The sequence below is a fragment of the Gallinula chloropus genome (assembly GCF_964237585.1).
Source record: "Gallinula chloropus genome assembly, chromosome: 18".
NCBI lineage: Eukaryota > Metazoa > Chordata > Aves > Gruiformes > Rallidae > Gallinula > Gallinula chloropus.
Window position 1 is genome coordinate 6,571,649 of NC_140103.1, and position 24,341 is coordinate 6,595,989.

Genomic DNA, 24,341 nt, shown 5'->3' on the forward strand with positions numbered 1-24,341 from the left:
CCATGTGTTAGCCAGACACACAAAAGAAAGGATTCAGCTTGTAGAAATAACCTTAAATCTGAAATTGATGTGTTCTGTTCTTAAATTTACAACTAAAGTTCTTGTAAGTATTCACTGTATGTAACATTTGGAAATCTACAAATCACCATGTTAATGAGATAAATAACTAAGTCTACAGGATATTTTTTTTTTACTGTTAGATATGTTCTGACACAATCTAGAGGCTCCTCCCAAAGCCTGGCCTTTCTTGTGTGAGGTCCTGCATACAAATTATTAAACAAGCATCCCTCACTAAGAGTCTATAACAAAAGCCCACAATTAATGCATAGATATATTGTTGCACTGAACACAAATTGGGACATAGATTTAGTCCCAAGCGTGCACAAGGCAAGTCAGGATTAGGGCTGTAGGAAGTGAAGACATTTGCTGCTTTGTCAACCTAAGGTTGATTTTCAGAGAAGCCTTTATGTGCCAAACATCACACCTACCAGAGATGGTTTATGCGAATCCAGAAGAGAATGTTCCAGATCTGGTGAATCACACCGTTCAGTTTGAAAGTCAGAGAGATGTAAGGTAACAGCACAGGAAATTGGGCTTGAATCCTTTCTTACAGGCAGTAAAGCAGCATGTCTTAAGCTGACAGCCAAAGGATACTTAGTGTTGGCACCCACTGAGCAGACCTTGACCTCTCATCTCCCAACAGTTGTTTTTTTCCTGTGAAAAAAAATCTCCCTTTCAATTATCAAGCAACTCACTGTTCACTCCACGGTGGCAAATACATGTCATTATGTAATGAGAATACACAGAACCTTAAAAACATAGTGCAATACAGACTACAACACTATTACTCATTAATGACCTAGGTATCCACTCAGGGGATGGTTACACAGATACTGTGGCTCATTGGCAATGGGAATGAATGAAGCAGAGCCAGAATTAGAAGATCAAGGCAGGACAATGACCCAGAAAGTACCCCTCAATACTGAGACTAACATCAGCAGAGTTGCTCCTCATTGCTATAAGGCAACCTGCATTACACTTCTATATGATTAGACCAGGGATATGGAAGTTCTTGACAGATAAGAGGACAGACCATATGAATATTTTTTTAATTCAGGAGCTGGGTTGCATTAGATTATAGCCCAGCAAAAACTGGGCTAGTACGAATTTGTTTCAGGGAGCAGATGAGATCTAGAGCTAACCAGAGATTTCTAATTTACAGCATAACTGGACTCTGCAGTTGTATGTTTTCATTTTGGCTCTGAGAAGGACTCAGTCTGCAAGCCTTGGTGAAGCCACATACACTCAGATTTTCAAAAGCTGCCTCTCAGTGCCTATGAGAGCACCAAGAAGCTGCGGTGCCCACAGCTTCCTCTGCAATCTGCAAAGATGGTGTTATTACTCATCCATTTCACTAGGATAGAACTCCTTCTCACTCTGATGTCTTTAAACCTCCCAAACTCCTTGAAGAAAAAGGAATATAGGTCTTCAAAGTACTTTTTCTTTCTGCTTTTGGGGCCTGTCCATTGAATGAATGGGTCAAGTTTCACCAGACCTGCTCTCAACAGCGGGGATTAATTACTGGAGGTACACTGTTTTCCATGTCTGTTTTATCTGGAGGAAGACTGTATTCATACAGTGAAACCTGTAGCACAGGACATTTCAAAGCAAAATGGTCTGTGCATTAAGGGATGTTTGCTCCCCTCCTCTTTGTTCTGTTGCTTTAGAAATCTACTCCTGATATTTCTCAATTGGCAGGGCAGGCCCACAGGATATTAACTAAGATACTGGCTCTATACCTGTTTTGCCACATGGAAAATCAGTTTCTATTAGTGATTTTCAGTCTCTCAAGGTAAAATATATTCCAGGGACTAATTTGTATCATCTCACTTGATGTGGAAATACTAACTTATACTCACATCCATGTCTAGATCCCTTTCCTAATGGACTGTAACATTCAGCTTTCCTCTTTCCTCGTGTATATCCTGTGTATATCTGGTCACACAAGAGCTGAACATGACCCAGCATCTTGTACACTGGACTGACCTTCCTTTTAACCTTCCTTTTCAGGAATTCTGTCAGAATTGAGACCAGCTCAGCAACTTCCCTGATTTAGGGCAGAAGATGAGGAAGCTTTTTGCCATTTTAATCTGCAAAGCAAAGCTTTTTATTTTTTTTAAAAAAGCCTGCTTTTCTTTCCCATAGCTTTTCCAACCAATAGGAACATGAGAGAGAAACTTACGTCCTGAGCAATTGCTACTACAAGAGATCATTGATATTACTAATGTTATCACTGCTACTGTAGCAGCATGTAAGTATATATACCATAGATTCTTTAAAAATGACTATGTGAAACTGCCTACAGAGGTAGAACCAACTTAAGAGGTGAATTTGAATTAAATTTAACTATTTGGCAGCTGTGTAACACATTCTGTATTGATACAGACAGCAACCATCCAAACTGTGATTCTTTAAGGAACGTGTATTCTAACCTCTGCTTGTAAACAACCAGTTCAAATCCTTACCTGCATTTGTAGACATTGGAACTCAAAAGACCAGGAGCATCCACTTCATGATCCCCTGTAAAATATTCCAAACATTTATAGCTCTACCTGGAGCCAATGGAAACAGTTTGCAGATAACTGGAAGAATCATAAGCTAATCGCATTCCACATTTTTGCATCTTTTTCCTGTGAGGACTAGGTGTGTTATTTTTACCAGGGCAAGGAATGAGGGATAGAATCCAGCACTCAAGTGCCTACTTCTAATTATGCTAAGTAAACTGGGAGTTCTATTTGCATGAGGTGATAAAAATCCGTGTACAAAACTGTCTTTGTGTTGATAGCCATACATAGAAACACATATAGTTACACCCACATGCATTTTTAGGGACTCACATTAAAGCACCTCCAGAAATATTCATAGCCCCTTGGAGAGGGTGGGGGGAAATCTCTTATCCTCCTTGTTTTTCTTTGCTCATGTATTAAGTTTTTCTACCAAGGTAGAAATAAATAGATTTTTCTTTTCCCCTCCAGTTAATAAAATGCCTTTTGATTTCAATGACCTTTCAGTCTTCCAGTATTTCCATGAAGAATGATCATATAGTTGTTTTTCCTCCAAAACCTGCTAACATGCTGCTGCACGAGTGACAGGTGGGAGGTATTACAGATTCAAAAGGCCTGTTTACTAGTTCCATCCTTGCAACTCAGTTTCTTGCAGGAGATAAAATGGAAGGATTTAGGAGTGATGCTGAGTGCCTGCAGTTCTCGTTTTCATCAGTGGGAGGAGCAGGTTTCTAAAGCTTCAGAAACCCAAGCTTCACTGCCTGACGTGCCAGCTCGGGGGTCTCTGGGCTGTGCAATTAGCAATTGCTGCAGAAGCCTCCACGATATTAATGAGCTTTTGTAGGGGTAACGCCGCAGGCAGACACTATGGGCTCATTCGCTCACCAGCATCACTGCAAGAAAGGGGAAGCAGGAGTACATTTTGTGTATCTGACAGTTTTACACTAATGCTGTTCTCCTGAAAGATCTTTGTAGATTTTGTGATTATTTCTGCAGGTTTTTTACTACTTCCACCATTCCTTTTCTTTTTGATCTGGAGGGAACTCGAACACACACCTCCCCCCCCCCCCCCCCCCCCCAAACCTCGAGTGCACTTTTGCCCTTTGAGACCACAAGAAATTAGATTAAGGACCACACTTACCAAGAACTAAGTATGATTTGCACAGAAAATTAAAACCAGAAAACAAATAAAAGAATACTAGCAAAAAAAAGCAATTTATGAGTCTTTCAGCTGTACCAGCTCCTTCACTGGCAACATGAACCCTAGTTTTTTCTGTCCCCAGCCTTCAATATCAGCTGTTGGCACACTGTACTTTCCCAAACTCTTTTCAAAAGAAATGGATCCTTTTAAATTTAGCTTTTCCAGAAAATTATAAAAACCTGAAAATTATTTCTGGAGTGGGCTCACCTAGAGCAGAATACCTGCTTGGAGTGCTGAGCAAAGAACAGAATGTAACACTTAGAGGTTGAGGCTTCTATTGTTAGAAAAACATTGCTAGCCACAGTCAACTATAGCTGCTTTTGTGGAAGTATTAAAGGCAGGTGTGGATGCATGGGGAGAACAAGAAGGGGACCACAGTCAAGTCACATTTAGCTAAGCAGATAACATCAATATCAGAGAACAGCAAGAGCAGAGCTATTTCCCAGTGGAAGGGGAGGCAGGAGCCAAGGGAAAAATCCCACAGCTAGCACGGTTATTGCCAGCCAGGGTGCAACCTCACAGTACCCACAGGAGGCAAGCAGGACAGGCCAAAGGTAACAGCTAAAGTCAATAAAAAGTCCAGATCATAAGGCAAGAATAGGGTAATGGTCCAGGGTCAAGCAGAGATACCAACCTGCAGGCCAGAATTCAGAGCAGGTCTAGTGATCTCCAGGTACATTGATAGCAGCAGGACAGAGCTAAGGACTCATTCTTTAAGTTGAAAACAGAATCAAAGAGCCTAGAAACACCCTGAACCCCACCTAAGCCAAAGACAAATACTTCTCCACAACTCATCAATAACTGATAGCCCTGGGCTGAGCTTAAATAGAGCTCCTGTGCTCACAGGTGTGAGGAGAAGCCCCTCCTGAAGCTGGTCATGGTCATTAAGGCTTGTTAGTACAGCTGCTGTGCCATGTGAGATGATGGCAGTGATGTAGCTGGGTAACCTTCCTCTGTATTGAAATCAGAACTGTGTGGGTGAACTTCAGGTTACAGCAACCTCTGGGAAAAGAACAATTTTCTTCTTATGGTTCCTCAAATAAAGCTTCAAAGGTCCTCACACTCTAAAGTTCCCCGAGCATCAGCTCTGATTCAGGGAGGAAGGTGATGCCATTCTTTAGGCCTTTGATACTCTTCTCTGCTCTTTTTGTGGTGACCTTTATCAAGAAGCAGCTATCAACTTCTAAAGGAAAAAAACAATGTTTTTTTCTCTGGGTTCCTTCAACATAAATGATCAGAATGGGTACATAGATGCTCAAAGATTTATGTCCACAGACTATATGGAGTTTCTTTAGCGTGTTTCTTCAAATTTACTGGGTAGTTTGCTGAGAGGAAAAAATAGCATCAACAGCCCCCAAAACAGCCCACATATGCCCTCCAATGGTGTTACCCATACAGATGGAGCAGCTCTCTTCCTTCAGTGTTCTTACCTGCACATTGGTGATGATTTTGGGGCATTGCCCTTGGGCACCTTCACAGATAGAGCGAGCCAGATTCACCCCTCAGGTTGTTCCAGTGTCTCTGTACACCCAGGTAGGTATTTCTGCATGGATTACATTTGATGGACATCTGTGAAATCTTCCTTAGAATAATTATAACTAAAAAGTTGCTGTGTAAAACAAAACATACAGCTCAAAATCTGTTGCAGTTTTTTATTATTCCTTTCCCCCACCACCCCCAGCTGTCTCTGAGCTGTGAACAGGAGTACTGGGTAGCACGAACTGAGAGGTGTTTGAAATGCAGCATTCTCCATCCTCCTGAGTCACTGCTAGCCACCAGCTTCTTTTCTGAACACTTGTTTTCAGTATTATACTTTCAAATCAAATATGGCCTCACACTATATGCTTATTAAAACCCCAGTCCTTTTAAAGACCCAAAATCAAATGGCTTCCTCTTTACTGTAGACAAATTGCTTTAAAAAACCAAAATCTAAGTACATAATGTGAAGTACTTGTGTTTCTGTAAAGCAAACGCTAGGACAGCATCATCATTTACTGTTCAGCAGCTATGAACAGAAACTGATGCACATTTCATCCACGTTTGGGTGGAGATGAAGCAGCAGAAGCACAGTGGTGTTTTTCCAAGCCTCCAGTTCAATCACATCAAGCATTTATTGTATTCTGGCAACTTCACAAGTGCTGTCCTGGCACGAGGCCCTGCCATACAGGCCTATCAACCACCTGTACAGGTGCCCTGGCCGAACTGTCCCCGCATATCGACTGAACTGGATGGGTGCAAAGACCAAACTGCACGGGTATGTTGACCAAATCATACCTGTACGTTGACTGTGCCACACAGAAATAGTGCCTGAAGCCCGCAGGGGTGGTCACTGAGCTGCACAGGCTCACAGGTACAGTGATGGAACCCTGGGCGTGCAGACTGGGCCTCACACCTGCCCTGGCTGGACCCTCCTGGCGCCTCAACCTGCCACGGACAGGCCATGGCACCACACAGCCCCCCAGGGCTGGGGACAGCCTGCGCTGTTCTGGCTTCAGGCACCCGAGCTGGCCCATTCCCGGCGCCTCTGAGCGCAGATCCCTGGCAGGGGGGGGTGAAGGGCCTCGCCGCTGGGCGAGCCCCCTCAGCAGCTCCCCGCCAAGCACCGGGACTACATCTCCCAGGATGCAGCGCGGCGCCAGCGCTCTTAAGGCCCCCTGGCGGCGGCGCGCAGCTGTCTGCAGGCGCGGCGGGGCGGGCTGAGGCGAGCGGAGCCCGGGCGGGAGCAGGCGGCGTCGAACGGGTCGAGGAGCGGGGGCTGCTGCCGGCGCCCACCGGCCGGGGTGGCGAGAGCCGGGCTACCCGCCGAGGAGAGCGCGGGAAGCGACAGCGTCAGCTTGCGTGTGCGAGGAGCCGGTGCCGCGCCGCAGCCATGGGGAACCGCGGGATGGAGGACCTCATCCCGCTGGTCAACCGGCTGCAGGACGCCTTCGCCGCCATCGGGCAGAACGCCAACCTCGACCTGCCGCAGATCGCCGTGGTGGGGGGGCAGAGCGCCGGCAAGAGCTCCGTGCTGGAGAATTTCGTCGGGAGGTGAGGGGAAGGGGGCGGGGGGGATGGGTGTGTGTGTGTGTGTGTGTGGAGGGGGGTGATCCCTGGGGAGCCTGGCCGCGGGGGTCAGGGGCAGAGCCGCTGCGGGGGCAGCGCGGTGCGGCGGACGGGCGGGGAGCGGCTGTGCGGGCACGGCGAGGGACGGACGGTGCCGCCTGAGGCGCGGGCAGCAGCGCGGCTGGGTGCGCGGGTAGTGGGGCAGTGCTGCAGGACGCCCGGGCGCTGCGGTGCAGCGGAGGAGGAGGAGGATGAGGAGGATGAGGAGGGCTCCCCACCTCCCGGGGTGGGTGGGTGTTTCTCCGCAGCGGGGTCCCCGCCTTTGCCGCACCTTCGGGGCCGGTGGGAGCCCCCCCCCCCAACCCCCCCCATCTCCGGCGGGAGGTGCGCCCTGGCTGTTACGTAATGCGGGGGGGGGGGCGAGATGTCAGTGGGCAGCAGCCCCTTCCCTTCCATTCCCTTCCTCGGGCCGGGGTGCCCCCTCCGCGGGTCCGGGAGATGGATACGGTCGGATGGGGGGGGTGAGGACACACACACACACACACGGGGGACACACACACGGATGGGGACGGTGTGTGTGTTTAAGTTTAATCTGCTCCGTCCCCCTCCCCCAGCCTTGCCGCGCTGTCCTCCATAGCGGATGCCATGTCGGGAGCTGCGGGGAGGCTATAGGAAGGACGGGGTTATCTCTCTCTCCTATATGCTCCAATCCCCGGGTGCTACCATTTTGTGACAGGCAACACACCGATGCCTTCCCTTCATGTGACCTTCGCATTCATCATCTGCAACCTGAGTGACTTGCAGGCGCTGCTGCCTGGTTATCTGCTCCGGTGCAGACACACAACACCTGGGGAGAGGTGGTGGTGGGGGGGGTGTCGTTCCTCAGCTTGTTTCTGGCCTCGTTAATTAATTGTATTCAGTGATCCGCAGGGTTTAGTTATCAAGGTGGGGTTTTTATGCTACGAGGGGCACGCAGGCTGCTGGTGGCTGCTGTGGTACCTGGTCAGGTGCTTGTGTGGGTTGTTCAGATGTCGCTGTGTTTGTGGCATCTACTGGGTGTTGTTCCCCCCCACCCCCACTTTTATCTTTTAAGCTGTTTGCTGCCTGATGGCTCAGAAACCTTTCCTGCTGTCGGTGTGGTGTGCATGGGGTTTTTGTTTTAGCCCTGAATTCTGGGCTTGGGTGAGGACAGCCTTGAGCAGTGAGTGCAAGGTGTGCTGTGGGTAGTAGGCAGAAGCATGGGGATTGTATCTGCTGCAAAGAAAACATGGTTGGAATAAGGTTATCTTTTTCCACTATAGATATACCTACAAAGAGTTTGGGATCCTTTCCTAGCTGACTTCCAACAGTCCATGCAGGATCCTCCAGGGATGCTGGGAATCGTGCCAAGGGAAAGGCATTACAGACACACATTTTACTGAGCCTCAGGACATAGACCAGGATCTACTTGTTTGTAGACACAGGAAGAAAAATAATGATTGCTGCCACCAAAGTGAAAATCTTGCTGTGCTCTGGCTTTCTAAGAAGGGGGAAAATAGGTCTGCTGAAGTGTGAGCAAAACGGGTTCACCTGTTGGCTCTGCTGTTTTCCTGCTTTCTAAGTACTGGCAGCCTAACCTCGTAAATCCTTTTTAGAGGATCTATGCAGTCAGTGCTGCAGTGGCATAATACATGAGGTATGGCTGTTGGGCCAGAGGAGGGGTTGTTGAAGGATAGTCACTGTGTTGGTGTACACGGCCCCTCTCTCTTAGACTGGGCAAACAGAAGGGGATATGTTAATCCCTGGTTCACTGCCACTGGTACCAGTTGAGAACAGGATTTTATCTGCCAGGTGAAGAGGAAATCAAATTGTTTTCTGTCTCTTTCTGATGACCTCTGTCCCAGGAGACCCTGTGACCTCCCTGTCCCCCATCAGTTGTCTCTCTAGCAGCATGTTATAGTGCTATGGCTTTTAGAAGATGAAATAATGAAGGTTCCCCTGAGCAGAAGCTGAATGACCTGTCTGTAGAAGAATGTTTAGAGGAAATAATTGGAGTGGAAATGGAAAATATGTCAAAGGGAAGAGGTCTTTCTCCATTTGATACCCTTGAGTGCTGGCTAGTTTAGAGACTGGTAACATGAGACCATCTTCCCACAGAATGTATGTGTATATGCTGCAAAACCCATTCCTGTTAAAATAATGTTGGGGCCCTGCTGTAATGCATAGCCTCTTTTCTTTTTGTGTGGGTATTGGAAACCATGATAAGAAGCTATGGAAATAGTATCCAGAACAAGCACAGTGCATCAATGTCATGGTGATAGAGGCTGTTTTCTTGTCTGAACAGGCATAAGAATTTGTGTGTAGACCTACTGTGTACAGATACAGTTACTGCTGTAGTGTGGACATGACATATATCACTGCTCTAGCTTGATACCAGGATGGTGGTGCAGCTACTGCTCAGCAGCTGCTCACTGCACAGTCAGTGTGAGTGCTGATGAGCTGCTCTGAGTGGATGGAAATTTCTGCAAGAACAAATGCAGTTGGTACTGACTGATGTGCTTGATGGGGATGCTTCAGCAGAGGGGCTGGAGGCCCTGCCAGGGCTGCTTTCCCCACTCAGTACCTGCAGAGGAGCCTTTTAAAGCTGTCATCAAGGCATGTTCACGTAGCAGGGTGGCACGCTTGCCCCCACTGCCAGACCTGGCTTGTGGCTATGCAGGACTTCAGTGCTGCTGGTACTGAATCCTGGGGGAGCTGAGAACCTCAGAGCACAGAGGTGATGCTGACTGTGATCAATGTTTAGTTACCTGTCTTACTAAACAAATACTACTTTTCCTTCCTGAATGCAGTGGCTTACTAGTTGCTGCTAATTACTCTTCCAATGTCACTTACTCTGCTGTTAACAGATTATCCAACAGTGCAGAGCTTGTATTTATAATACCAGATGTCAGCGTGGCTGCTGTGTGTGCTTTTGCTGCCGGAGACTCAGCATGGTGGCTGGGATACTGGCTGATGGTGTTAAAAACACTGAAGGGATGAGAGAAGCCACGTAAAAGCCAGGCAGGTGACACAGCTTTTAGTGGAGTGGTTTATCCTGGGCCCCAGAACTGGAAAGAAGGCTCATTGAGTCAGCTCCAGGCATTTCCTGTTGGTGTGGTTATGGGTTTGTAGGATACCTCAGGTTGGAAGGGACCTCAGGGGTTGATACATTCTTATGGTGCTGTTACTTCACTGCTGCCACTCTTCTTAAATTAGAAGGTCTTAGAGCAGGCACCAGTACCAGAATAAATGGTCTGATAAAAAGAACAAAGCCTATGGTATGTGCTAATTCAACTGGAGAGAGCCCAAAGGAGCAAGAAGGGGAATATACAAGACAGCTCATAAAGCTGTTGGTAAAATCATCCATGTTGGTGCCATCCTATTTTGCCATGTGAAAATAACCCAACATAAGTGTGTGAGTGTGAAATCAGAAGATCTGAGTGCTGTTACACAAGTCTTTGGATTTGTGGGAGTATTACTGTTATCTCTGCTTTACAAATGGGAGAAGCTGAAAGCATCAGGCTGTGTTCAGATGGCTGCATAAACGCCTGTGCCTTGTATTCTTCTTGTCTGATCCTGGGCAGGGTGCTGCTCAGCCCTGCTAGGACAGCTGCATTGCTCTCCATGGAGAAAACAAGACACCTCTGACTTCTGCAGAACAGATGGTTTAAGGGGGCTGCTGAGGAGGCAACGACTGAGGGCTGGGAACAGGAGGTGGAAGGAGGTGAAACTGTCTCATTTATGATCAAGGGAGATAAGTAATGCCAGAGTTATGGGGAGTGAATCAGGGTTTACTTGACCCTGGACCTGAGCATAACCACCAAAACATCCTTTCTTGGGAGCTTTTATGTCCCAAACAAAACAAGGGCACTGAGCACTCTGTCACCAGGCTCGGATGGTATATGCTGAATTAAACAATGCTTATATGTTGCCTGGAAGGAGGATGGGGGCAGGCACAGACCTAAACTTCACAAATTCCAGCAAACTGAAATTTCAGCATGGGTAAAAAGAGGGAAAATGCAGCATTGCAATGCCTGTGGCAGTGGTAAGCATAAGTACCTATTAAGCTTGGTACTTGTGCTACAGTAATTGCCTTGACAAAACCAGGCAAGGACCAGGCAGCATGTGCTGCAACTGTGTCTTTGGCTTGCCATGTCACATACTGAGAATGCAAAGATAGATCTTGAAGCCACAGGATTCAGCTTGACTAAAGTATAACTTGAGGAGCAGCTTTGTATTTTCATATCTCAACCTTCCCTAGCCTTCTAGAGATACATACTTACACCCCAAGATGTGATGAGGGAATACTTTCTTTAATGACACATGCTTTATGTGAGGCTTCTCCAGCAAAATGCCTTCAGAAGCCAACGGGTATTTAGTAACTACCTGGAAGTGTAAGATCCTTTAGGGCTGCCTACAGAGATGCAGATACTTGGCCTGTTCAGATACTTCTAGGAAGACTGTTTTGTCAGTGGTCTTTGTGCTTTTTAGTTGCTCAGGCTTCTGCTGTAGTAGATGCTTTGTGAGCCTGAGTGCTTTGAAGAGAACTGAGGGTTCAAATCTAAAAATCCTGGCAGCTACCTTATGTCTAGATTGGGGATGCCCACTGTACTGGGTAATGCTGAGCAGTAATGCAGCACTTCAGTGGCAGATTTAAACTTAAACAAGACTAACTTGATCTGGCGACAAAAGGGGCCCTTAAATATGATGGGTTTTTTCCTGCTTTGGTATACATGCCCAGAGTGCTGGCAGAGGGAGTAGTTACAAGTCATGGACCCTTAATTTTACGATAAATCCATCTGTGAGCTGGCCAAGTGCTGCTGTGCAATTTACAGGTTAAAGCATTGCTTGGAAAGTGACTTGTTTAGGGTTGCAGAGGATTGTGCAAAAGCCAGAAGTAGGATTCTGTTGTTTATTTGACTGTGATTTCTCTAATGTCCTTCAAATGGCAGCAAGCCTTTGGTCTTCACTGAAGAGAACACCTATTTTCATCTCAGATTAATTGGGGAAGGAAGAGAATGTGTAGCACCAGGGAAATGGATAATGTGTTACAGCAGAACACAAGATAATTTAAAGAGAAAACTGTACAGCTTTGAGCAAACACTTGGAGGAGGAAATAGGTAATTAAGTTAGAACTTAACATGGATGGCTGTACTGGGGGGGAAGGATGGATGGATGTCAGTGTGTGTAGATGCTGCAGCAGTGTCTGTCTGTGTGTGTCCTCTATTTGTTTTAATGTTGTAGGGGCTGGCTCAAATAGAAAAGGTATTAAACTTGTATTTATTTGCTACAGTGGTTAGATGTTCTCTGCAGATCTTGCTGTCTGACTGCATCATTCTGCTTAACTCTTTAGTGATGACCTCATACTTCTCCTAACTGCCCACTAGCCTTATATTCACTAGGAAAAAGGGATCCTTACAGTGTATCTCAGATAATTCAAGAATTTACCCAGGGGAAGTTATCTCCAGTTTAAAAGCTGAACCTGAGTATTCTGCAAGTTGGGGCTTGCCTGGACTTAGTGATGTGTGAAAACAGCTGTCTGTCTTGTTGCTGGAATTCATTGTGGGATAGCTGGCAGATGAGGAGGATGCTGCCTTTGCTAGTGTGGACTCTTCCTTGCTACCATCATAATCCTCATGTTGGGAATCTTGGAGCATCCTGGTCTTTGATCAGGCCTTTACTGTACTTTGAGATAGGGAAGTGATGTGGGTGTTTTATTTGCTCTGTAACAGTATGCTGTGCCACTGGGCTGTGAAGAGTGCAGAACCAGTGGGGGAAAGAAGTTGGAAGTTCCCAAGAGCATTCCCCTCTGCTAAGGCTGTTGGCTGTTTTTAAAGCACCACATGCTTATAACTTTTCACATGGTTCAAAAAAAACCCCCCAAAGACAAATGTATATTGTTAGAGGCTACTGATTGTTTTCAGAAGCCATAGTTCTGTACCGAGCTGGGGATGCCAAGTGAAGTCCTTGAACTTCCCCAGATGCTTTGAGCAGGCAGAACTCAGCAAGACTTAAATAGAAGGTGTGGGAGTCTGTCTGCAGCACCTCCTCTCTGAGACAGCTTCTGAAAGTGTTATTCTAAGGCAGGAAGCTATTCCCTTCCTCATCTAGTGAATTACTGAATGTTCCTCCTTCATAGTCAACTTCAAGCTGGAGCCTTCCTTTACAAGTTGTAAGTGAAACTCATCCTGAATAAGGATTTCTTTGCACCTGTAAGGTCAACATTTTTGAGGAGAAATGGAAGAAGTTGACAACTCAGCATAAGTTAATCAAGAAAACAGTTCTTGCTGTGCTCTAGCTACTGAGGTGAAAACTTACAATGCCTTGAGCATCGAATTTGTTAGGCAAGAGCAAACCCATGTGTGCTCCACCCATGCAAGCCAATACTCAGGCTTTTGTTTCAGGTTGTGCATTTGAGTGGCAGAACCAGAAGATAGGGTGGCAGGCTGTCACCTAGAAGCATATGGTGTTCAACCTGTATGTCCAATGGTTTTGAGGTGGCATCTGTGAAAGGTATTTTACTGGTAATACGCAGAGTAAATCTGCTTCCTTAATATGCCGCTAAAAACACCTAAAGTTTTTTTGGGTGTAAGAGTTTCCTCCTTGGACTCACAGATCTGTAACCATATGAGTCAGAAAGCTGCTAGTTGGGAGGAGAGCTAAAACTAAATCTGGTTCAAAAAAAAAAATTAGTCATGCATGGTGGGAAAATAGCTCAGGAGTGGGACAGCTTCTCATTCCACTGGAAATCTTCCTGTCCTGATATCAGCCCTGGATTTGCATCTCCTGATAGAGTGAGAGCTCAAGGTAAAGGAATATTGTCTCTGATAACAGGCAAATGGGCATGTTCAGCCTTGAGAGAGTTCTATTCTCAGCTCTGTGACTAACTTCTACTGTGACTTTTTTCTCTACCTGTAGACAGAAGGATGTAGAAAGGGGAGGGTGTTGGTCATGTCATGTCAATGGACACTTGAAATGAGAGGAGATGAGAGGAGGTGGGAGCACTTAAATTGTTGAGCATAGCCTTTCATAGCAGGGATGGGTAGTGCAGCCCTGTATAGGAATCACCTCAGGGTTTTGTCTCTGGTGACTTTGAAAGCTCAGATGGTCTGGTCAGACCTCCAGCAGGACTGGTTCTGAAGAGCTCCAGAAAGCATGCATTGTGTTTATTTTTGAGTGACTTGATGGACTTCAGTCACAAGCACTGGATGCTTGCTCAGAACTAGCTGCTATAAATACTGGGGTGGCTTATGAAGAGAGGACTGAGGCAACTGAGGAGCAGGCAGGAGTGTGCATCAAAATCCTGTGACTGGCACCTGAGAGCAATTTAATGTTGGAAGTTTAAACAACTATTCCAGGGGGTTCACTGATACTTTCCACTTATGTCCAGCTCTTTGTTTTTAAAGTTCTGTTAGGGCATACTTTGACAGTTGAATGTAAAATGGTTCAGTAATTTTCTTAATTGCCATGTCTGCCCATGTCTATGACAGCTTAAGCTGCTGATAGTTGCTTCCTGCATGACCTTCAAGCTTGTCACAGCTCCTAGGCTGGTGCTGACTACAACAGATAACTGCTTTTCTTCCCTTCAAGGCACAGTACAGGAAGAATGAGCCGAGTCTGAAATCTAACAGTGTCTCTGATTGTTCTTTGCCATGTTAGATGCAGTGAAAGCTTTGGCAGTCCCAGTCATCACCAAATGGAAGCGAGATGGTGTTCCAATCCCTGGTCAGTAGCTTCTTGCTGTTCAGCATAACGTGCTTGTGGAAGCATCTTGGAAGCAGACGTTATGCAAGCTCCTCAAGCTGCGTCGTGCTGACTGGAAGCAAACTTGCCAACTTCTGCCACTTTTTCTGCAAATCTGGTGACTTGTGTAGCTTTTCTTAGAGCCCTGGACACAGCAGTTACGCTAACAGAAGGGCAGTGTAGCTTTTATATTGACAACATCAGTTTCTAACATGGGTGTTACATTTTATTCTTTGAAAAGATGCTGTTTCCCTAAGTGCTCCCAGAGACAAGTATAAAGAATCCCAAAGCCTGCATTGTCAACTCTTCCCTTCCTGAAAATCAGGGCTTACTCCAAAAACTGTAAGCCCTGCTAAAATACTTGTATTAGTCACAATGAATAATAAATTATACAAAACAAGGTTTGGAATAAATCCATTTCCTCACTTGTGACTGAAATGGGAACTAAACTCGAGTCCCTGGGGGTGAAAATACTTTTTTAATAATGTGTTGCCTCAACAGTTGCCTTTAACAGCCCCTTTCCTGTTTCTTAGGGCTTTAGGTTGCATTGCTGCAGCTGAGTTGAAGGGTGAAGAGTTAACACTACCCTGTGAAACATGAGAATCGCTGGGATCCTGTCCGACTGTGCTAGGGCTGTAATTTTGTGGCTGTGAAACAGTCTCGATGTAAGACTGCCTCGTGTAGTGTATGGGGTGCCTGAGAGAGGACATAGCCTGTATTAGGCTGATACTGCTGTGAACTTTGGCTGAAGGGCCAGGCAGCATTGCTGTGGTGCTGTACAAAAGCTGAGCCTAAGCTGTGGCTGTATTGTGAAGCAGTTCATCTGCATTTAGACCCTTTCTCAAAGCATCAATAGGCAAAAGGCTACAGAGATGCTGAGTAGTCTGTTCTCAACATCTGCAAATGTTTTTACAGCAGAGCTAACTTGCCCTGGAGAGCACTAGGAAAAACTAATTATTTGGGTGTTTTTTTGAGAATGGAGATCCAGGGATGGGGGAGGCTGTGCTGGTTTTTGTTAGATCAAGGAAAGAGGTACCTGAAGGTAAAAATCTTCATGTCTCTGTACAGTTCTTCCTCTTCGCCTTCTTGTCACTCTTGCATGTTTAAAGGCAGAGGAAGTTATGTAGGATCTGACAACAAATTGTCAGGCTGTTTCAGCTCCAAGCTCTTCCTCATCCAAGTCATTAAAGCCTCTACAAACAGGGTCTTGCAAGAAAATAACTGTCCATTTGGCACATGTCTCCCAGCATGGGAAGAATTCCCTGTCAGCAGGGAAATACACCTGATGACCTGCTAGTTCAGAATTAAGGCAGAGAAACCAAAACTCTAACCCTTACAGTTCTTAGGCTGATGTTTAGTTTCACTGACTTGCTCATGATTTACTCTGAAATTCCACTGCTCTGGGTCAGGAGGAGGCCCCTTGGTTCCAATACATATGTTAGGTTTTCTCTCTTTCTGACTGCTGTGATCTCTTGAGTAATCTCTGGCTATTTCTTAAGCTGATTGTGCTTTTACTTTTAATAGAAGCTCCTCTATGAATAGCTGGGAGTTGCCTGGGCATGGTGGTGCCTTTGAGAGGAATCTACTGCAGTGGGGTTATAGCTAGAGGTAAGGGGGAGATTGGTACCTACCAAAATGCAGGATACCCTCAGGGACTGGTGCATGACACGTGTCACTCTGCAGAGATGATGCTGCAGCTCCAGTGCTGAAACTCAGGTCACCTCTTCATCACTGCAGCTCTCAGCAGAGATCCTGGAAATATACTGCTTCCCCCTGGGCTGTGCTACTTTGGTTTGATGTTCCTGTTTAAGGCACTGCTCTGTTTCTGCCTGTTTGTACAAGATCTGTTTGTTATGCCAGCCTGGGAAGCCCTTTTCTTGTGGAAAACAGGGAAAGGCATGGAAGACTGTAAGACTCTGGTCTGTTTGTCCAGGTCCACAGTTTTGCTGTGTATTCACTGTGCCTATTAATAGGCAACACCAATTCTGACCCTCCTCTGCATTTTTAAATGTAAGCCTTAAATTTTCAGTGAAGACTTGAACTCCTTTAGAAATTCTGTGGATGTGTAGCTGTATAAAAACCTGCTGGTTTGTCCCTCCCTGTGGTCACTGCCCAAACTTGACCAGGGAGATGTTCCCTGGGACACAAGCAGTGCCTGGGGAAGTGACCCCTGGTCGGTCAAATGGACTTTGACAGACACATTGGAACTTGCCAGGAGGTCAGAAGCTCATCTCTTCTGGGGATGTTGATCCAACTTTCATTCTGGAATAGCCTGAAATGGAGGAGTCTTGTGTGGTTTCTGAAGCAGAGTTCAATGCCTCTGACTTTGCTTTGCACTAGAGGTGTCAGCAGTCAGTCTGCTGTTTTCCCTTCAAGGGCTGAAGGAGCAGTGCCTCTGCACTGTGCTTCCAGCCAGGGTGATCCTAATTATATCTGAAACTGCAGAGGTGAGGTACATAGCAAGAGCTTGGCACTGTTCCTGCACACTTCTCCAGGCAGAGCAGAGATGTAAATTGGCATCTTAAATTCCCTCTGCGGGACAGCTGTGCACCTTGGGCAGCTCGGTCGATGCCTCAGTGCGGCACAACTCTGTTACCCCACAGGACTTTGTCCTTCCTGCCTGGCCTGTTGGAAGGGAAGCAGCCTATGTCCACAGCACACTCTGCCTCTTACCACTGACCCATGATAAATTATCAGGGCACATGCATTCAATTTTATAAGCCTACCACCCTTGCCTGGCCACTAATAGCTGGAGATACCATCTCCTTTCTTCATACAGCTTCCATTTGTATTGGTGAGCTCATCAAAGACATCTTGCCTTTTCCAATGTGCTCTGTACCCTTTGTGGCATTCAGGCTCTGGGGAGACTGTCTCCTTTTCTAGTACACAGAGCTGTCTGGGAGTGAAGGAAGTGTCATACTGCAGTGATGAAATGAGCCTAGAGCTACATTTGTTCTTCTCTTAGGTCTCGCAGCAAATACAGGACTCCAGAGGTGGTGGAGTTGTGACAAGCAGTCTGAGATGATACTTCCCACGAGTGTTTGATATCTTTGGGGCTGCCATTGTACCTGGTCTCCTTCTCTGAAGGAGAGAAGGGCAAGAAGGAGGTAAACCCCTTTTTAGCCAGAGTCTCTGTGTGGCAAATAGCCTGAATATTAGTTACTGCTTCACAGTCTAGTGTTGTCCTTGAACACAGGACAGCCTTTAGTCTAGACTCAGCTGCAGCCTGAGTCCAGAGCATTAGGACAGATTAAGACACTGGTGCTGGGAAGTGGCAAGGTCAGTCTGTTGCTCTTTGGTCTTAGCATACGTTAATCCTTGGCTGTTGTTGTGGCTGTGTCTTCCAATCAGTCACTCCTGCCCCAGTGTTCTGGTGTACAACTTGTCCTTTTGTTTTCTCCCAGCTCAAGTTGCAGGTACTGTACTGGTTGTGTTTTTCAGGGCTGCAACCCTTCTGCTATGGCCAAGCCAGGGTTTGTCAGTAGGTTTGTTTGTGCCAAAGCAGAGCCGTGTTGCTGCAGTACTATGACAGATCAGTGCAGCTTGAGAGACAAGCAAAGATGCTGGGTCATGGGTTTATCTGCATGGCCACAAAAACCCACCCTGTTCCCTCACTGCTGCCATCAGGATGGGACTAATTCGATGCTCGAGGGTGGTGTTGATGCCTGGTACTGCTGTCTTGGAGACCAATGGGAGATTCTGAAGATAAAAATCTGCTTGGGTATATACAGTTTGGAGGAAGTAAAAAGAAAAAAACTTGCTTTCATGCTGTGATGGTGAAAATTCAGCGAGGCAGACCAAGGTCTGGTTTACAGCTTCTGGAGTAGAGAATACCTCATGCTAGTCAGGACCCAGCCAGTGCTGTGGTTGCTTCTTCCCTTGAATCATGATACTGCTGCCCAAATCTGGTGTTTTGTTTTATTTTTCCTAGTATTGTAATTCTTGATATCAAACATGTATTTTCCACAAATATGTAATCCTTAATGCCACATCCATTCAGGATATACCAGGCTGCTTATTCACTCGAGTTCCTGATATTGTTGTGGAAAATCAGTGCTGTGTTATTCTTTACCTTTAATATCCCAAGGCAGCAGGCAAGATCCAGGACTTCATTTTTTTTATTACCCAAAAAACCCCAGAGGAAGCTGCAAGGCAGCAGAGCTGCAATTTTCTATTCCCTCAAGACTTTTCCTTCCCCAGGAAAGAGCTGCAGCCTGGAGTCAATGCGGCATTTGCTATAATGGGCAGTGACTTTTTGAGATCAGGCAATGTTCTGTAGGCTGTACCACTCTGTAAGTAATCCTCCACAGTAAAATGCAGAGTTGAAACAAGAAAATCCCTTTACAGTTTTTACCTGCAGGAAAAAAAAAAGAGAAGAGATTGGCTCAGGAGTACCCTTGATGTTGGAGTGCCCTGTTTTCCTTTCCCATCTGTGTTCTACGTATTCAGGGCTAACCCATCTGCAGGGAGGTAGCAGGGAGGGATCTGGCAGATAAATCAACCCTCAAAATGGAGGAGGGGAAGGATATTCCTGATTCATTCTCACAGGAGAGATGAACGGAAGCAAATGACACCTCTGGTGAGATGGTGGGGTTTGTATGCTGGGAGTACCTCTTGTTTCTCCTGCAAACTCGTGACCTATAGCTGTAGATACTTAAAATCGCTCAGCCTCAGCAGCTTGGGGCTGGTGATGCACAGCAGTGAGGGATGCAGGAGCTGTGTGGACATCAAACTGATTTGTTTCTATGGAAACAAGTAGATTTCACCATGTTGTAGGGAAGTAGGAGGGGAATTATCCCCCTGGGCCTGGTTCTGCCTCTCAGATTGGATTGGTTGCTGCACTGCAATTGTAGAGGAACAGCCCATGAAGGGATTATCCAGCTAGTTGGTGATCCCAGGCAGGGAGAGAAGCACGTGAGTCCAGTCTGCTCCCATTCCAGGCTTCCTCAGTGGGGATGGCACAAGGGACTGTCGTCATGAGCCAGGATTCCTGGGGTCACAGCCCTCCGTGGTGCTTAAAGGCAAAGAACTGAACTGTTGTCACTCTTAGCCACAAAGGAGGCCCACATTACAGTACAGGCAGCTGCAATGGTGTATCCTGCCTGAGGTCTAAATTAGGATGGCTGAGGTGATGGGCTGTGCTCATACTCTCATGCTTCAGCACACCAACTTTTAGGCAAGAGCTGAGAACTATTTGTGGTGTCTGCATGGACTTGGGGAGGATGGGGCAGGAGAGAGCTGAGATCTTTCAGGTAGCCTTCAAGTGTGGCTTGCTGAGGACATTGTATTTCATGTTACGCTTGCTGTACTGCTTCAGAAAGTCCCAGCACCCAAAGCCCTGTGGCTGGGGGTGATGTTGAAATTCTTTTTCTAAAATTAAATTTAATCTCATGAAACCAGAGAAGGAATCAAACCATGAATATACATCTTGATCAAGAAGCTCACTAACAACAGTACTTACTAGATCCCATATATTCCTAGTAGTCTGAATGGACCAAGTGCCCCTGTGCAAGATCCTAATGTTGGCCCTTCAGCAGGGGCTGACCAACACTTCTGTATTTCACTCTTGTGTCTTAAAGGTATTTACTGATGTATGCTTCAGCAGTGACTCAAAGGGAAAGCTTAGAATTCTAGACAGAAGAAAGTAGAGCATGGAAAACTGGCAAATGGTAACACTTGTGTGTTTGAGCCTCTTCCCAAGGTATGCCCTTGTCTGTCCCCCTCCCCTCCTACAGATGTAGTGCAGGAGCTGTGCAGCCTTGTCCAGTGGATTCTATTTGCTTGGCTTCTGTCTCCCCTCACTGTATATAAGTACTTCAGTACATGTGATGTACACTGAGGTATGGATGGTGTGCATCTTTGCTGGAAATTCTCATTTTAGGCTTGATAATGTAGCCAGTGAGTTGACTGGATGTGGTAACCCTTGGTTGTGGCCTTCCAGGGGTGCATCAGAAGAATGTAATGTCTCTGCCTTACTTCCAGGTCATCTAAAAATACTGCACCTTGAAAGTCAAGCTAGATCTTGCTGTGAGCTCTACCAAGCATACAGCTCAGGTGTATTGGCTTCCTTGGAATCTGTAGACAGACAGTAGCAGCAATCCCTGGGGTGAACTCTTGGCTCTACTAGTCTGTGGGCTGGCAGGGTCCCAGGAAAAAAGGAAGTACCTGAACTGTGAGACTGTTTTTGACCTCCTTGGATGTCTCTTGCCTGGTGGAAGCAGTATAGCCATGAAGCTCTGTGGTTCTCATCAGCTTAACCTGTGCACAGAGAGGCTCTGGTGCAGCCATGACTTGGCATAATGCTCACAGCTATTGATGTATCCTGAAGCTAGTGGAGTGTGAAACAGAAAAACTGACCCAAAGGATTCAAATAAAAATAAATAGAAAAAGCTTTTATGTTATCCTACTGCTGCCAGAGATCTACACAGAAACATGTGCAGGAGAGGGGCTGAGTGAGACAAAGGGGCTGTGGGAAGAGTCCTGTGAAAGGCACTGGCTGCAGTGACTCCTGGGAACCACTCTGCAGACAGAGATAAGCCAGAAAGGCAGAATTTGGTGCACTCTGGAAAAGATTTAGTGAGCTGTGGGAGGGGTCAGACTGTTTCTAGGCAAGCATTCATGTACAAATCACTGTGCACATTCCTCTTTGCTGTAGCAGTGCTCACAAAGGTGCTGGAGGCTGAAGTCTGAACACAGCCACTGTGGCTGAGGTATCATGATGTGAGAGAACATTGCATGGGGCCTGTCTCCTTTCTAGCTGTGCCCCCTCAGCCCACACTTGTCTCAAATGTGTTGGAGGAGAACACATTTTTTGATCAACACCCTTGATACACAAGGCATGTAGGTCCTCCCAGAGACCCACAGGAGCATGTAAATACACCAATGCATTTTGATTGCAAAAGGCTTTATCCTTTTCTGTAGGAGAAAGATGTGTGCTCTACCAAAAAATTACCAAGAAGGGGACAGTACTGGAGATTGTCCCTCTGTATATCTAGATCAGAGGCCAAGTACTGGTGCAGTGTCCCATGACAAGCCCTGTTGCAGAGGTAGAAGCTCATTCAGCTGCTGTGTCTTTATGGCACATCATTTAGTCCTAAATGTCAGTGAAACAAACCCCACCATTATGCTTGTTGATGAGGAACTGGATTTGACTTGCCAGGCTTACTCTATGTAGGCTTTCAAACAGCCAGCCATGCAGTTTTCTATGGAGGTGGATTCCCTTGGAGGAGGGAGTCTCCTGAAAGGTTTCCTGTCTCTTTGGCAAAGCTTGTAATGTTGGGGTCATTACTGTTTCTTGAAATGTTGCCTTTTTGCAGTAGATGTAGCTTTCTTGTGTGGCTTTGCTTCGTTCATATGTTAGTCTATGAATGCACTGTTTTTTCTTACTGCTAATAAAGTGAGAGCACACCATGGGAAAAACTGAGAGCTCCAGAAAAGCACACATCCTGATTAGCTGTAAGAGGGACAGAGGAAACTGAACAGAAAGGTGATTCTTGCAGTGGGAATCATGTCAGTTCTGTAGCAGGATGTGTGAATGTGTAGTACAACTTATTTCTATGACAGATCACCCCTCACTGGCTGGGTACCTGTGCTGGGATCCCCTGCAGTGCTCTGCAAAGGAACAGAAGAACTCAGGGCAGGCTGGGAAATAGGGGAAGGTGCAAACTTCAGGAGTTACTTCACTACCTATCCCTTCTGACTCATTGCAAATAACCCAGTGCTATGTTGGAAGTGGGTCCAGCTTATAACTAGCATTTGTGCTTTGCACTGCTCAGACAGCTCTTAGGGAGTTGGAGAGTCTTTGGGAGTTTACTGTGTGTATCACAGAATCACAAGGTTGGAAGAAACCTTTGAAGATCAAGTCCAACCATTCCCACCTATGCTAAACCATATCCCTAAGTAGCTCCTCAGCCCTTTTTTTTGAGCACATCCAGGGAAGGTGACTCAACCCCCTCCCTGGGCAGCCTGTTCCAGCCCTGACAACTCTTTCAGTAAAAAAATTTTTTCTAATATCCAATCTGTGCCCTGGCACAGCTTCATGCCATTTCCCTTGTCCCATCTGTCACCTGGCTGAAGAGACCATCGCCCACCTCTCTACAACCTCCCTTCAGGTAGTTGTAGGTGGTGATGAGGTCTCTCCTCAGCCTCCTGTTCTCCAAAGAGGTGAGTTCACAGCTGAAAAGAGGTCTGCTTGGCCCTCCTTGGTTACTGATCTGGAGAGCTGTACTGGGGAGAAATGTCTAGGTGCTGGTGATACTGTTTGAGTGCCAGAACTACTTAACAAAGCAATTGTGAGGCTTCCAAGTCAGCACAATAGCGACAACCTCCCTTTGCACTGCAGCTAATGGAGCCCAAGGTACAAGGCAGCGAGGAGCCTCCTCTTTAATTTGTTTGTTTCTGCTAACATATATATTCTGATGACACTCCTGAACTATTGCCTGCCTTTATTTTTCACAATTGTATTCTTGAATAATGAATCATTGTGCACAATAATATTGCCAGTATGCTGGAATGTGGTATACATACAATAGATCTTTATTTCTATATGTATCCATTGTGTGACCAGTACCAATTGCACCCTGAGAAATGATACTATACCAAGCTTATGGAATTGCTCTCTGTCACTGTGGGTGAAGACTAGACACAATGTGCTGTGGAGAATGGCAGATCAATAACACACATCCCCTGGCTGAAACTTCTGAGTCTGAAAGCACTAACCTTAATAAAATCATGTGGATATCTAGGAATGAGACTTACTGTGTGATTATGAGTCTGTGGGACTGGTATCCAAGTTCATGGTGCAGCATGTGAAGATGATGACAGTTAAAGAAAAATGGACTGGGAGGTTCCTGGGTGCTGTTCTTCATAATGCACCTGCTTTTAAATGGTTGTTGTTCACATTGGCCTGAACTTGGGGTTTTTTTTTTGAGAAGCACTAAGGTTTGGGGAAGATAAGAGCTTGTAGAGGCCACAAAGTCAGCAGAAAAGGAACGTCTAAATCTGTCATGCAGCCCTCTCATTAACCTACTGGGTGGCAGAGGAAAGAGCAAATTTGTCCTTGTTCTTGCCCCATGTCTGAGTTACAGAATTGCTTATGAATGTACTTGCATGTCACTTGAAGGATCAGACCAGGAAGGTGCTCCCAAGGGCAGTTCCTGCATTAGGCTTTCTTTTGGTTGAGCTAGATAATGTTATGTAGGAGCACCAGGCTGGAGTTAGTGTCTAAGTGGAATGCTACTACCATTGAAGGCTTTACTAATTAGTCTTATTGGCTGCTAGAACAAATGCTTTTAGCCTTGCAGATACTCTGTGGCTGATGTGTTGCAGAGGTGTCAGCCTGTGCTTTAAGGATTTGAGGCACGTGCTGGAGGAAGAACGTTTGGAAGCATAGCTGTTGTGCTGCATGATGAAGTGCTGTTCAGAAAGATTTATAAGCTGCTCATAGAATGCTGCAGCCTGTGTGAAGATGAGATTGCCAGTCAGTGCAGTTAGAGGTACTGATTCCCCTGGGATTGTCTGGGGAGTCTTGTAATGCATTGTGCCATCCTGAGCTAATGAAGAGCTCTTGGTCTTGGATGTGTGTGAATGATAAACGATCAGCTATAACATCTGACAGATGAAAAGATAGTTCTGAGTTTAAGCAGGAGCAGGTCTGAACTTGTATAACCAGGCAGTAAAATCCATAGGGGCAGGAAGCATATTTCTTGCTGTGTGCTGGCATAGGGCTCTGCAGTTCTGATGAAATTGCAGTCCCTGGGCACCACCAGAAC

The 24,341-nt window shown here is 46.1% G+C and overlaps 1 protein-coding gene across 9 annotated transcripts in view; it reads left to right on the forward strand.

Annotated features, from left to right (window-relative positions):
- Positions 1 to 6,634: 6,634 nt before the first annotated feature.
- The window catches only part of DNM1 (dynamin 1), a gene marked incomplete at both ends in the record, with an annotated part of 66,876 nt that continues 49,169 nt past the window's right edge, over positions 6,635 to 24,341 (forward strand). For all 9 annotated transcript variants that reach the window (XM_084272490.1, XM_084272486.1, XM_084272491.1 and 6 more), the window contains one exon: positions 6,635 to 6,795. In XM_084272490.1, the coding sequence (XP_084128616.1) occupies positions 6,635 to 6,795 (161 nt within the window). The remainder of the gene's footprint in view (positions 6,796 to 24,341) is intronic.